Source organism: Anser brachyrhynchus (genome assembly GCF_964034855.1).
Source record: "Anser brachyrhynchus genome assembly, chromosome: 5".
In the NCBI taxonomy this organism is placed as follows: Eukaryota; Metazoa; Chordata; class Aves; order Anseriformes; family Anatidae; genus Anser; species Anser brachyrhynchus.
Genome location: NC_137699.1, coordinates 62,401,466 through 62,417,143, shown reverse-complemented (window position 1 = coordinate 62,417,143; position 15,678 = coordinate 62,401,466). Strand labels below are relative to the sequence as shown.

Here is a 15,678-nt window from a genome sequence, read left to right as displayed (position 1 = left end):
TACGGATTTCAGGGTTAAGACAAGGGAAGTAAGGAGTAACACCACAAGCATGCTTTGGTGTGCATACAACCACAGTGCTATATCAGACTAACCATGCGTTACGCCAGAACTCAGCCTATAATGTTTTATTTAAATAATAGTTCGTAATAGCTAGCCACCACAGTGGTTTCTTCAAACACTTCAACATCAGCATCACCCTCTTCCAGGAAGCTCTGTGCCCTGGAAGCATTTTACCCTGAAGCACACCAACAAGCAGCTGCTTAGGCGTACAGAGATCTGTAGCCACAGATCAGGGAGACATTTGCTCTCTCACACTGAAACAGGCACGCAGAAGTATATCCCATCTGAATCCCATGTCTCAGACTTAACAGAATTAATGTGGAAAAACCCATAAAGATAAGAGGAAGAGACAGCTCAGTAAGAAAAGGAGCATATAGCACGGGACTCTGCTAGTCCCAGAGCTCAGCAAAACAGACCCTTAGTTGATTTTCCGTATTTAGCAGTCCCCTGACGAGTCCCGAGGCAATCCTGATGCAGGTTAGAGCAGATTACTGCAGTCTCCACAAAAAGCTAGAGCAAGCTGGACCACATTTGGAGAACTTAAAAGCAGAAGAGCCTCAAGGTAAGAGAGGGAGCCTTTTGAAGGACGAGAGAGAACAGCTGTAAAGAAGAGATGATATGGAGAGAGAAAACAGCAAGAGAGAACTAGCTGGGCAGAAGGGCTGATATCGGCACGTGAAACTCTGCTAGGAAGTTAGCTTGAAGCCACACAGACTGCTTGGAGTTACTGCCAGGAACCAGAGTCAGATACACCATGGCCAGATGGGGTGCTCAGGGACTGCCCGGCTTCATCCAGAGTGCAGCTCAGCACCTGCAGTGATGATTATACAAATCTAATAGTTGTGTCTGCTCTCCTTGCCTTGATGCCTTCCCCCGACGTGTACGTACACCTAATGGCCACCATCTGTTGCCGATAACGTATCATCATCATGGAGCGTTTTAATTTCCTGCTTGCTATAAGCACTACACAGGTAACCCTGGAAACTGTGCGCAAGATGTTCTGCCTGCAACGCACGTCCTTTCCTGAGAAGGGCTGGCAACCTGCAAAACAACGAGGCTGAACCCCAGAAGGTTTTCGATCAGGTCAGAGAACAGGGACAGAGGGCATGAAAGGGGCCAGGAAACAACGCTGTAAAGGCACATGATTTTGTCCTTCAAGTTTTAGGGTCCAGCTTGCACCAAACACTGCTGGAGAGATTTCTGATTACGTGGGAAGCACCATGCAGTTGTATTAGTATGAATTCAGCTAGAAAGACAGAATTTGGAACAGAGCAGGACAAAAGGGAGACAGAGCAGCAATCTGGGTTCTCAGCTCCTCCACGCAGCACTCCGCAGGTGTGCCATTTCCAGAGCAGAAAGGCAAACAGTGGTTTCACAAAGCCTGCCACTATGCCCCGCATTATTAAAACAAAATCCAAACAGACCCGAGAAGCGTCCCTAGAGTGACCGCTGCTGTTATTAGACCACCAGCTTGGCTCACACCAGCACTGCCAGCAGCATATCAGAGCCCGATGCTAGGTACGGGATTACATCAGCACACTCGTGGAGCAAACTGCTCAGAAGAATCAGAAGTGGCCACGTTCTCGTTGCAAGCCACAGGAACGCGTGGCAGCATAAGGTCAAAACCTCAGCAGAAGGTATTTCAACGTGGAAGAGCCTCTTACATATACACATACATTTATACATGTGCATATACACGCTCATCTATAAAATATATACATGAATGGATCCCAACAGACTTCATCTAAGGAACCACTATCTACTACTAGGGTGCTGAAGAGGCGTGTTATATTATGGAGACAGCTGGTAGCCCTATTATAGGGCTGGGGAAAAGAAGGTTGAGACCCGTGAAGTATCCCACAAGCAACTTCAGGAACAAAATGCATCCCTCCCATGGCTGAAGCAATTAAACAGGAACACAAAGGCCACCCATCCTGCTTGCATATCCTCTTAGGCTACAGCCAAGCCATAGCAGTTTGAGTAATGTCTCCTCTCAAAAGAGGTTTTAGAGGCATGTAAGCAATTAGATCTTTGTCAAGAACAGAACCACAGAGCTGTGGGGTATTTCACACTTCCTATTTATGCACATCTTAACAATTTTGCACCCCAGATTTTTGGAATATTAGTAGCAAGTAGCAGCTAGGAGGAGGATACCTGCTCAGCTGCAAAATGTCTGCAGTTGTGCCCACAGCAAGCTGTGCTGATTTTAACAGTCAGCAGCAGTTATTGCTTGGGAAGGTGGGCCAGAGCCCATAAAGGAAGAAAGGAGCCCTCCAATACCCCCTCACAACTGCCAGGCAATACAGGGAGACAAAGACAAAATAAGGACTTGGACAGAAGGCCAATACTTGACTACATGACTTATGGTGTTAGAACAGAGCTCCAGTCACCCCTATCCTGCTCCAGTCCCTCCTGTTCACACCTTGCAAGCCTCTCCTCCTGAAAAATAAGAAGAGTACGAAGCCTCAACACAAAACCCTTTCAAATCCAAGCCTTGCATTGCCAACAGAAGAGCGAGGCAGAAGTAGCTGTGACAAGACACCGTGCTAGGTCCCACTGCAGCACTTGCCTTCAGTAATTACCTGGGAGAGACTTGTTGGCAAAGACTCAAACGCTTTGTGCAGAGAGGCAATGCCATTTTATCTAACTTGGTCTTTTATTTCTTGTAGTCATTCAATTTGCAGCAGCATCAAACAAGGCCTCAACAAGCTTAGCCCGGAGCCTGCAGCACATGTTCCAGAGAATATAACAGAGCTCACAGGGCAGAAGGGGAAACAGGGCCTCGGATTAAGCAGTGCAGAAGCAAAGCTGGGGACAAATTTGTACCTCTTTGCCTGTTCTTTCATTCTATCTAGGCCACAGCACGTACTTCAGCAGCTGGATTTCAGTTTCCTCTCAGCTTCCTCATTTGGAGCCCCCAGAAACATTTGCTCTAACCCCGGACTTTTCCTTGCCACTGAGGCCAGGACCTACGTGTCGAGTTCTCCCTCCCCAGCCCCGTCCCAGCTCACGCTGTGCAATGCGGCAGCGCTGCTGGCTGCACCTTCCAGCCCTAAAACACCCACCTGCCTTCTAATGCAGACTTCATCCATCCCAGCCCTTCTGCCTGGGGCTCCAGGTTCTTCAAAGGAAAAGTGCAGAGCGAACTGGGATTTTAGAGAGGAGGAGGGCTGGAAGCAGGAAACCAATCCAGTAATACTTAAGCAAGGCACCTGCAGCTCAGACGCGCTCCTCCTCAGCAGGCTACCTTTCCTTAAGGCAAAAAGGAAAACTTCCTCCCCTCAGGTGAAGCAACCCTTTTACTCCCTCCTAGTACTGCCTAGGTAATCCTCCGCAGCAGTAAGAGGACAGGACTCGCATCCCCTCTGCTTGCACCATTCAGAGCCTCTCGACCTCTGAGCAATGCCTCCCCTCACCCTGCTTGTATTAAACACAGCTGGGCTCGAGTGCTGCCACCAAGCCCTGCCTATAAGCTAAAGGAGCCCGCAAATGACACTGCTTGCATTCCCTACCACCCCAGGGAGCTTGCTGCTTAAGCCTAGACACACCATGTTAAGGAAATGCTAAGATCTGGGTAAAAACACATGGCTGGAAGGGAGCAAGAACAAACAAAATGTTTACTTGGGGATGATCTCTAGATTATTCCAGCTGAGGTTTCTTTCAGCCCGGAGCTCAAGTCCCGTTGCAGAAACTTCAGCGGGCTGTTAAAAACTAAACAGCCGCTTCTGCTGCAAGTTAACTCCTGAAACAGACCGGAATCAGTTTTCCCCCTTTATCTTCAAAAAGAGTCGATAAAAGCAGGACTCGGAATTGGATGAAGACAGAACGAGAAAGACCTTTCGGGATTTTGCGTCAGAGCTAAGCGAAAAGACCTGTTGCTATAGAAACTATTTGCATGGCTTTAATGTGACACAGGAAAGCAGAAGCACCTCTGGCAACCAAAGAGAGCCCACCCCGCAGCTGGCTCGGGAGGTGAAGGGAATGAGGGATGACAGCGCTCCGCAGAGCAGCGCTGCTTCAGCTTCACAGCACCTGGTGTCTGCTTCTGACTCTGAGACAAAAAAAGACTGAGATGCTCATAGGTTGTTCTCACGATGAGCTGTTTCTCTCTAGAAAAGAGGCAGATCGAGGGTTGTTCACTGTCAACAGGACGGAGGCAGTCTCACATTCACTGATACTGTCCCCTAAGCTCACCCATCCTGGCAGTGACATAAGGGAAAACCAAACTACAGGCAGAGGTCAGGCTCCTTCTGCTCTGCCAGGAGCACAAAGCAACCTGCACCAACACCCAGCGTGACCTAGGAGCAGGCAGCGAGCAGAATGGTGCTCCACAACTGCAGTGTGGTGAGCCAGAGACCAGACCAACTGCTTGCTGAGGAGGAAAAAAATCAGCTGAGGTACATGGCTGTCCTGGTTTCAGCTAGGACAGAGTTAGTTTTCCTCCTAGTAGCTGGTAGGGTGTTATGTTTTATATTTCCAAGTGATATACCAGATACCATTGGCTGGCTTGCTTGGGAAGAAGTTCCTGTTCATCCAAGGAGAGATGTAACAGAGCAGGAGACCTGAGCTAACAGCTGAGTGTGTGACAGGGAAGCCAGAAGACTACAGGATCAGAACTAAATCTGGAAGAAAACTGCTAGAAAAGCTCTCAGTTGTTGATAAATAATAAGACAGAGTCAAAACTGAAACTTTGCATTTACTTGTGTTGATCCTACAGAACTGTAGTTGGAAAAAAATTTCCAGACAAGCAATACAAGAATTATTGCAGCCTTTCTGCACCAGAAAGTTACCGGAATTTATTACACATACAGGGAGGAAACCCAGGCAACAAATATTCATACGGAGTTTATAGTCCTGCAGAAAGTTAATGGCTTCAGGTTGCTAAGAAAGGGGATGGTCTGGGTGTGCCAATTCACAACAGAATTAGCACTTGCTTCAGGAAGCCTTGAAGCACTCTAGAAAGAGGCACAGCCTAAGCTGCAGGCTGACTCTGAACAGGCAATAGAGTTCAAAAGCTGCAGAGAAAAATTAAGGAGGCATTAGCACCACGTGGCTTCCTTACCATCGTGTACCTTCCTACCAGGAAGGAAGGAACACCAGACAGAAGAAGTTACAAGTTGATGACTAATAGCTCAGATTTCATCACTGCCACACCGGAGGGCTGGAAATAGACAACCCACACCAGAAAGGAAGATTATTTTCTGCAGCAAAACTTAATTCTTCAGCTACCAGAAGTCATACATCTGGTCCAGCTCTTTTACATCTCATTTTGTAGAAGCAAATAGAGGAAATGCAGCATTGATATTCAACTAATTTTGGCCATCATCTTTACTGATTCATTTACTTTAAGACACTTTCCATGTTGCAGTGAGATTTAAGTCTATTCCTAAGAGATCAGTTATTGCGGACTCCCAGATGAAACTCAGATTAGGTTCTAGGAGTTGTCCTTCGCCAACAGATTTATCAATACACGGGAAAGCAGGGTTATGGAGATGCTCATTAAAATGCATCAGGATTTCAATAACTACTTCACTATCTCACCGTCACAGAAGGTGACAAAAGTTCCCCATCCACGCTTCTTTCTGTAATCAAAACAAATGAAAAATCAGAGAAGACAAAGAAGTGCCTTGAAAAAGCAACGTGAAAAGATCAGACGTCTTTAACAGTGTACAATCCAAGAGGTTGAGATATTTAATAAACCCTTGACAAAACCCAAACAAGCTTATCAAGTTTGGCGTTGCTTGAATATTAACGGTCAGGGAGATCATCCTGGTAAGTTCACGGCAGGCTTCACCCACACAAGGGGTCAGGGTAGAGGAAAGAAACCCCCAAGAAACTTACCATGAACAATCCCGTCTCTCCCACCCGCCAATTTGAAGAAACAAGCCACGGCCATGCTACCAATATGATATTCAAGCTACATGTTAGACCGTCACACCTATATGAAGCGAGAGAAGAGCAGCATCTTGCTTCCACGAACAGAAACGAAAGCAGCAACTCACCAGCTCTCAGCAAAGGGCAGCGCTGCTGATCAAACAGCCTTGTTTGTTTAAGGAGCTGCCTGTCTATTTTTACGTAGGGATGCTTAGCACCTCTCACCCACAGCAAACTGAGTAGGCTTAGAAAACTTGTAAGCTTATTCCATTGCTGCGCCTATGAAAATAAAACCACACAGGGAAGAAAGGTGAAGAAAAGTATTAGGGTTGCATTTATTCACCCTCCACCACAGGAGAGCACAAACTGCTGAGAGGAAGGGACACACACATTGCAGCAGGTGTTAACCTACTGGTGTTGGGCTTCAGGTGTTGTTTGCTTTAAAACAAGAAGCTGCATAGGAGCATCAGTTAGCTTTAAGGCAAATAAAACAATTTCAAACTGCACAGGTTCAGAAAGCAAAGTTATCCTCTAGTATTTCTAATTGTCATTTCCCTATTAAACGTGTTAAAGGAGAGTTGAACCTGCCAGCTTGCTTGGAAGCTAGCATAGAGACCAGTGAGGTCTTTCAGCTTTTATTCGTGTAACAACCAACATTATTTAATGCTTGTGTCATTCTGCTTCAAGGACTTAGGTATGACGAGAACAAGTTCACTTCCTTCTGCAGTCACGGGAAGCTTGCTCAGCTTTGTGCCTGTCTCCTACAGGATTGCACAATCAGAACCAACTCCCTTGGAGTTTAGTTTTTGATACTAGCATCCTTGACTTTCACTGGTTTTGGAACTTTCCATTTAGCAAGATCGAATACGAAGCCTTCAGCTTCAGGTTACAAGCTGGCACAGTCCTCAGCCTTTTATTTGCACAAATTCACTCACTGCATTTGTACACACATTTAGAGTCTCACAGACTGCACCTCCAGGTGTGACACGAAGACTTCACTGAAGGAGGGACAGATCTCCCAAGGCTTCATCTTCGTGTGGCCGGCAATTGCCTGAGAGCTGTAAGTGTTCAAGGCAACCTGCTAGTAACAGTGACTACCTTTGTTACCCAAGAGAACAGGTTACTATTTTATTATAGTTTACTCCCAGAAGTAGGAAGCTGATAAATTTGACCCTGGCTCAGGAAAAGAAGAGATGTTCTTGAATCCTGATGCAGAAGCACCGCATGAAATTGAAGAGTAAAACTTCTGGCATCCTGTAGTGATTGCTAATCTACACGTGCCCCAGTGTGAACTGCCGGCATTTTTAGATCGGCTCTCCAGGATGGGTTTTACTTTAAACCCCTAAAGGCATTCTCACACCTCCAAAGAAAGTCTGATGGTTAGTACTATAGAATGAGAATCACAGAAGGGCTGGGGTTGGAAGGGACCGTAAAGACAACCCAGATCCAACCCCCTGGCAAGGGCAGGGATGTCTCCAACTAAATCAGGTCCTCCAGGGCCTCGTCTAACCTGGTCTTGATCACCTCCAGGGATGAGGCATCCACAGCTCCTCTGGGCAATGAGATCAATACATTTGAATGCATTTTGTCAAGGAAAGAGCTAAGGGCAGAGGCCTTTTGTAAAGCCAGGATTAATAGGAGAAAGCATCTAGAAAGAACAGTAAGAGAATGATTTAGATATTTAGCAAGTAAACTCTGCTAACGGCTCTGAAATACAACACTGGCCAGCTGCAGAACACAGATAGCAAAGACGAATAAAGGTAAAGCAGGAACACTTACTCTGCGCTGTCAACACCAAGCTAGGAAGCAACACAGAGGAAGCTGGAAGGCAGAATCTGGTTCTCTGCTGCTCACAGAAATCCCAGTGGAGAGAGGGGACAGAACTCGGATGTCATCTTCCCTACAACACTAGTTTAAGTTAAGGGAAATATAAAAATACAGATGTGACCAGCTGTCACCGAAGCAGAGTGACAACACCCAGGAAGCATATTTATGCATACCCCGAATGCATTGATGTTCTCAGACACACCCTAACCAAAAAAATGGAGTTTTGTTCTTAAGAATAAATTAATACTCAGGAAGAAAACCAATACCTGTTTGCTGACTTCTGTGCAGACCACGCACTAGCTCAGCAGCTTCCCAAAGCACTCCGGGTTCCTTATATCGAATTCCCTACACGTACCATTAGTTCTCCACCTCCAAGGCCACCACAGGACAGATTGCTGCAGGGCAGGTGAGGCCATCATCCCTCACCGTACCTGAAGCTTCAGGCACCCTGACTGCACTCAAAAACCTTCAGTGACGAGCAAGAACAAGACACCACTCACGACAAACCTCTAAGAGCAGCAGGCAGCCTTCGAGGCAGTCAGGTAGCTTAGTTTTGGGACCAACCACATCACCTCTATCTTCTTACCTCCCACAAGCAAAGCTTGCAGCCAAGCTCACCGAACACTGCAGATCTGTTTTGGCATACGTTCAGCTTCACGCTGTCCAGCCTTCAAGAGATTTCAAAACTCCGGAATACATTTTCCACACAGGAACACAAAATGATGCAATAAATTAAGATGCCATCAGAAGTGAGTTGCTTTTTCCCCTTCCTACCCAGGGTAGACACCCAAGCAGACAGACTCAGGAGGCTGACTGTAAAGCCTGCAGCTGTACCAGCACTGTTCCCTTCATCTGGTTGTCGTTGCCACTCTCCTGGCTGCAGAGCCAAGCCCCGTTCACACACTTGCACAGGCTGGGAGCTCAGCTGCATATACAGGGGCGACGTACCTGTTGCAGCACACCTTGCTTCTAGCCCTTCGTTTGTGTAATTGCCACCACAGAGCTTTTATTTCAGAAATTTTGTATTAATTTCAGAAATTTTGTAGCAGTAAGTCTCTTTTTCACATCTTATCTTCTCCCTTCTGGGGAAGAGACTTGAACCCACACCTCAATATCCCACAAACCACTGTTTTAGCATATGCATAGCCAGGTAGTTCCGTGTGAGGGAACAAAATAAGCTGCAAAATGAAGCAGAGAAAAGACATTTTTTTCCCCTCTTTCCTCCTTTTACAATCCAGTTCCTGGTCCATTTCACAGCCTGGCTAGGCAGCCAGCTGTACGAGTACAACCAAGTGACAGCACACCCAGATGCTGCAGCTAAGACAAGCAGCAGGAGCTGCAGCCCCACAACCACCACCATTCCCAAAGATTTCCTAGTTTGTCCTTCAACTACAGCTCATTTTCCCTCCCCATTAGACTAATAAGAGCAGGAAGACTGGAAGCTGAGCATTGTGTAAGGAGACGAGTAGCTGACAAGTAAAAGGGTCGCCCATCTGACACAGGAAGGGATGCTAGCATCACAGCTTCCTTTGATTTCCTAGGAAAGGAACAAAAAAAGCAGTGCAGGAGTACAACACCTAGCAGTGACACTAACACTTCCTATTCTCCAGTATAACACAGCTCCCCCATAACGAGCAGTCAGGGGAGGGGACCATCCAAAACTACTCTACTCAAGGAAATGCATGAGAGACTGGGACAGATTAATCATGGTCCCAAAGTACCCACTGGAGCAGAAGGAAGAAGCTATTGGAAAATCAAGGAATCAGTTTGGTTTAGCTTTCCCTGTACATGAGACCTACGGCAGGGTTAAGAGAGGACTTTGGATAGGCAGCAAACTCTCAGCACAGTAATTCGCATTCAGAGATTATCACCAAAAAACCTCCCGACTATGACACCTCCTGTGTTTTACTGTGAAAAAGCAACAAGTGCAGTCCCCAAGCGCAGGAACTTTTTCCCCAGTAGACAGAGGATCACCCTGTGAGACCCCGACAAAGCTTCGTCTCAAACACCCCGTGCAGCAAGGCTAAACAAGAGGGGGATGAGGGACAGCACAGCCCTGAGCTGATCTCCAGACACGAGCCTGAGAACCAGGTTTGGCCGTAAAAGAAAAACAAAGGTCGAGGCAGAAGTGCTGTTCCTGGGGGGAGCTAGGGCATGACGTTGGCACAGAAATAACGCTAGCCGTGAGTAAGTCAATGCTGGAAGTTACATGCAATCGGGTTTCGGAGAAGGCAGCAATTTTGAGAAGTGAAAGAGAAAGTAAACGGGAAAGCCAGCCTCTGAGCTGAAGCACAGCGCACGCAGAAGAGGGATGGGTTAGCAGCTCAGCCCTTTCATTCAGTGCTTCTGGGGCAGGCTCGTACAGCAGCAGCACCGCTCTCGGGATGCTCAGCACCTTCCTGACCCGCGCTCAGCCCCGTGCCAGCACCAGGAACTTGCCTTTTGCCATAAGGGGAAGCAGCAGGGGGAATTCCCTGGTTTCCCAAAGCTTTTATTACAGTTCGGGCTGGGTGCAGTCCTTACTAGAAAGGGTAAAGGGAGAACAGCAACGTGAAAACGAAGACTACAAGGCAGGATTTCCCCTAGGGTGGGTCCCTGCTGAGCACCCCCCACCAGGACCCTGCCTGACCCTTGTCTCTTTGCATCTCACCCCCAAAAATCACCTGGGAGCACCTGCGGGTGCCAAGCGAGAGGCTGCCGGCCCAAAGCTGACCCCAAAAGAGTGCAAATCCCCCCACAAAAACCCACCCTCTCCCCTTCCACCCCCGGGGGACGGCGCCTACCGGAGATGGTCTCCTGGTAGCCCTTGGTGAAGAACTGCATGGCGGTGGCCGCCCTCCAGGGCGTCTTCAGCAGCCCCTGCCGCTGTGGGTCCTCGCCCAGGGAGCGCAGGATGGAGGTGTAGGCTGCCGCCAGGCCGGGCAGGCTCAGCTCGTTGTCCTCCTCGCTGCGGGGCCGCTCCCCCCGCCAGCCCTCGCCGCCGCCGCCGCCGCCGGGCAGGGGGACGCGCGGCTTGTCGGCGCCCAGCGGCGGGGAGGGCGGCCCGTCCTGCCGCGGGTACCCGTTGCAGCTCCGTGCCGCCGCCATGGGGGGACGGATCGGGCCCCGAGCGGTGCGGGCAGAGCGCTGCGGCGGGGCTCGGCACCCCCCCCCCGGGGCTCGGCACCGTCCCCTCACGCGGCGCCCCCCACACGCGCTCCCGCCCGCCCGCCGCTGCCTCAGCGTTCGGCGGCCGCCGCCTCGGCCGCCCGCTTTATACCGCCCGCGCCGCTGCCATTGGCTGGCGCCGCCGCTACGTCAGGCGCTGCCCCTGCGATGAGCCGGCCGGCCTCGGCCCGCCGCGCCCCGCCGCGGGGTCGGGATTGGGATTGGGATTGGGATTGGGATTGGGATTGGGATTGGGATTGGGATTGGGATTGGGGATGGGGATTAGGATCGGGATTGGGGATCAGGATTCGGAACGGGATCGGGACAGGGATCAGGATCGGGATTGGCATAAAGGACTGGGACCAGGATTGGAATCAGGATTGGGATCGGGATCGGGATTGGGACTGGGATCGGGATTGGGATTGGAATCAGGACTGGGACAGGGATCAGGACTGGGATCGGGACCGGGATCAGGTTTGGGATGGGGATCAAGATTGGGATAGAGATCACGACCAGGATTGGGGAATGGGATTGGGACCAGGATTGGGATTGGGATTGGGGATGGGGATGGGGATTAGGATCGGGATTGGGGATCAGGATTCGGAACGGGATCGGGACAGGGATCAGGATCGGGATTGGCATAAAGGACTGGGACCAGGATTGGAATCAGGATTGGGATCGGGATCGGGACTGGGATCGGGATTGGGATTGGAATCAGGACTGGGACAGGGATCAGGACTGGGATCGGGACCGGGATCAGGTTTGGGATGGGGATCAAGATTGGGATAGAGATCATGACCAGGATTGGGGAATGGGATTGGGATACGGATTGGGACCAGGATTGGGATCGGGATCAGGATCTGGATCCAGATCAGGACAGAGATCGGGACCAGGACAGGGACTGGGGTCAGGACCAGTATCAGGACAAGGATCAGGGCCGGGATAGGGATTAGGATGGGGATCGGGACAGGGACCAGGATCGGGATTGGGACCAGCATTGGGATCAGGATCGGGACAGGGATTGGGACCGTGATTGGGACCAGGCAGCAAGGCTGCCCTGGCGGGTGGTGGTGGGGTAAGGTTGGGTAAAAAGGGGGGAAAAACAACAGGGGATGGGGAAGGTTAGGTGGAAAAGGGGAAAACACAGCAGGATTTGGCTGGGGTGTAGGTCTGCTGTCTTCAGAAATCCTTTGGAATATATCAAACATCGTTTTTGCCGCTGTGGAAGCACGTCGTTGGCTCACAGCACGGTTAAATGCTCGTTGCTGCATGCTCGTGGTGTGAAGATGGCAGAGGGAGCCCGGCTTGGCCCGATGCGGGGTCTGAGGGTTGGCAAAAACCTACACGGGTGGGTGGTGGGAAGCCAGGTTCCCCCGCTGAGGCTCTTCTGGGGTTTTATATGGGGTGGAAAGGGAGGCTCACGGTTCAGGGGTAATCGCTACTTTCCTCATTCCTTTCAAAATAAATGCTTGAGATCCTCAGGAACGCATCACCCGGGCAGAAAGCCCTGTTCCCACATGCAGGTCCACCCAGAAGGCAGCGGGGACAAATTCTCCCTGTCGTGCACAGGAAAAAAAAAAAACAAAACCCCAGCGGCAATAAGGCACTTCACATTTACCTTTCGGCTTCCGATCACAGGTTTTACCAAAAGAGGGAAAAAATGACTCAGGTGAAATCACTGGGAAGGTGCTGGCCTGCAGGAGCAGCGGGCGGGGGGGCTGGAAGCCCCCATCCCTTCTCCTCCCCAAACAACCCCAGGGCTGCGGCTGGGCACCTCTCACCACCCCACACCCCGTCCCTGGTATCCGAATTCTCCATGTGAGCTGTGTTGGCTTCCCTGCCAGAAAAGTGCCAGAAGCAGCCTGCAAATTCGGCACGGTGACTATGCTCCTGGCTGGAGTCAGACCAAGCATGCACGGTGCAAAAGGTGGGAGCCATTTCTTAGGACCTACGAGCTGCCGAGACATAATGGGACGTATGGAAAGGGGGTTAGCAAAGGGTATCTAGGGAATGGCATTTCCTGGGCTGTGCTTCACTGATTCACTTAGAAAACCGGCAGATAAGGTATCTACAATCGGCCAAACTTTATAACGGTCTAAATTTAACAAACATGGGAGTCGGCAGGAATTTTTCCCCCGTGTGCAGGAAGAGAGGGGCAGTCACCCCTTTATTGCCGGCGTGAGCACCCCGTGGACCTGCAGACAACCAGTTTTTGGGGGTGGGTGCGAGCAGAGGTCGCACACGCAGGAGCCGAGGGCAGCAGGTTTGCTAACAGCATTTGCAAGCACAGAGTTTTCCGTTCTAGGTAATTTAGATATGGGACAGGATGTGTTACAGCTCTGTTTTGAGCCAGCCACGTCTTCCACCTCTGAAATACATGCCTGCATCAGCTGGGCGAGCAGCAGCACCAACGCTTGTTATTTATAAGTACCTTGTGCTAAGATTTTTTTAACAGTCCCCTATTAATTACACCCCATGCTTTCATACAGCCTTCCCAAATAAATTTTTCTTTGCTATATCTGAATACATCCAGAATGAGCGAAGCACAGGCTACGAAACAGGCTATATGCCACCGTTTCTGTGGCATGGTGGGCACGGCGGGGAGGGACGGCGCTCCCCAGCCTGAGAAGAGCTCCTGAAAAGAAACTTCTCCGTGCCAGGCCGGCTAAGGCTGAAGAGACCCTGGGCGGTCTGCTGCGGGTCAAATGAAGCCATCTAAAAGGTATTTTAAGGGTGATTTCTGCACTGACAGCTGTTAAAAGGCTGAGATAAATCGCACACCAAAGACGCCTACTTTTCCTCTGTTGCCCGTAAAGTGGGAGTGTTTGGGACCAGGCTCAGAGATTAAGAAATGACAAATCCCACCTTCTCAAACCATCCGCAGCGGTTTGTGTTGACCCAGCCTATCATTAGCAGCTCAGGCAGGAGAAGAGCAATGCAAATCGATACTGCTATTAACAGCACGCCCGAGCGTGATCCTCAAACAACGGCGACGCATCTACACGCATCCACACAGCGCCGCGGCCTGCTGGCATCTGTCCTGGGCCTGGTAAGCACAGCCCAGGGTTTATCAGCCGCTGGAATCACAGTGCGTCAGTTTAAGCGGTGAATCACAAGCAATTTAGTTCGGTTACTCGGAATAACGAGCAAAATTGATTACAGGCTCCTAAAATACTAACCTCTCTTACAGAGGGATTGGTTCCTCTGTGGGGACAGGGTCTGAGGTCTGAGAGGATTTCCACAGAGGGAGTCTCTTCATTTTAACCGGTCTGGTCAGGTCTCAAGGTTTAGAGCTGAAAATGGAGTGAAAAAAGCAGTTTTGCCCTGTCCCGGCTTTCCTTGAACACTTTTGGGCACAGCACGTCCCACACCCAGAGGTTCCTCCATCCTTTGCTCCCCAAAACCCACAGAGGAGATGGGCTGTGGCCACAGAAGGCAGGTTCAAGTTAAAACATAATTAACCTGTAATTAACAGCTCCGGGATGCGCCCCATTTCTTTATCCAATGACCCGGTCAGCGGGCTGAGCGACGCCCTGGGGATCTCTGGGTCCCTCCACCCCACTTCTGACCCGAGGACGGGTTTCGATTCCCGAGCAAAGTGGGACAGGAGCCGTGGCCCCGCACCTCTCCGCTCAATTGCTCCTCGGCATTATATCCCCGAGATCAATAACGCGATTTGCAGCCTGGGCTGTTCCCTGGCAACACGCGGCTTGAAACTATTCACCCAAATTTCCTGGCCCTTCACATCCGATCGAGTCCAGCATCAAGGGGCTCTTTCACAGCCCAGGTAGATATTAGCGTCTGACCTGCCTGTAAGTAAATAAATTAGCGTGGCATTTCTACGTCAGCGCTCGGGGAGGCCCCCGGCCTTTCTCTAGGCCTCTCTCAGGGCCATTTTCTCCTTGGGCTGGCCAGCAAGGCCCACGAAGCTGAGCTGCTCCACCACAGGCACTGTAATGCCCACCAGAGAGAAGCTGAGGTGAATTTCGAAGATAGAAAGTGCCTGAGAGGGAAAGCTTGTCCAAGCACAGGCCGTCCTGTGCCCAGGCACCCAGGCTGGTTGAGTTTTCTTGACTTTCCCACCCCAAAACCAGGGCTGGAGCACTACGTCCATGAAGTGACTTAGGTCAGGTTTGTGAAGGAAATTGTTGTACGAGTCCGAGTGCATTGCTCATTGCTGCCACAGCAAAGGGGGAAGGAGAAGTAACCAACAGGTACTGGCTTTCCCATGAGGGATCTACTGATGGTTTTGACTGGTTTCTAACGGGTTTCTGAGCCAGAGACAGACAAGCCAAGGGAAGTTTGCTGTAGGTGGGTGAAATCCTTGGTGACGGGTGAAGCAGGAGCCCCAGGGGGTTCTGGCTCCCAATGCCAGCAGGACAAACCCGAGGACACATCAGGTCACCAGCAGGGACTGCAGACACGGGAGCTCCATGCATCTCAGGGAGCAAAGAGGAGATGTTTCTCCTCCCTGATGGACACGAGTACCTCAGGTAGAATCGCACTGCCCAAAAATATTTGCTACCACACTCCAGCATCAAGCGCTAGAGAGAAACTTGTCCTAAATTGTGCTGCAAGTGGGCCTTGTAATCCAAACCACCACATGCACGGGATAACAAAAAGGTAAAACCCCTCGTAGAAAAGCCAGCGATGAGTTTTAGAGCACTGACTTGAAATCAGCCGCTGCTTTGTGCCTTGTCCCATGCGCAGCCGGCACCCTCAGCAGTGGCTGCTTGGTGCTGCAATTTAAACAAAATAAAAGGAAGAGGT

At 50.3% G+C, this 15,678-nt stretch overlaps 1 protein-coding gene across 1 annotated transcript in view; it reads right to left on the bottom strand.

Moving 5' to 3' along the window:
* Nucleotides 1-10,991, bottom strand: part of GCH1 (GTP cyclohydrolase 1) — a 30,157-nt gene extending 19,166 nt beyond the window's left edge. Inside the window, exon 1 of the mRNA XM_080594441.1 lies at nucleotides 10,545-10,991. Coding sequence (XP_080450567.1) covers nucleotides 10,545-10,848 — 304 coding nt within the window. The 5' untranslated portion in view covers nucleotides 10,849-10,991. The remainder of the gene's footprint in view (nucleotides 1-10,544) is intronic.
* Nucleotides 10,992-15,678: the final 4,687 nt, after the last annotated feature.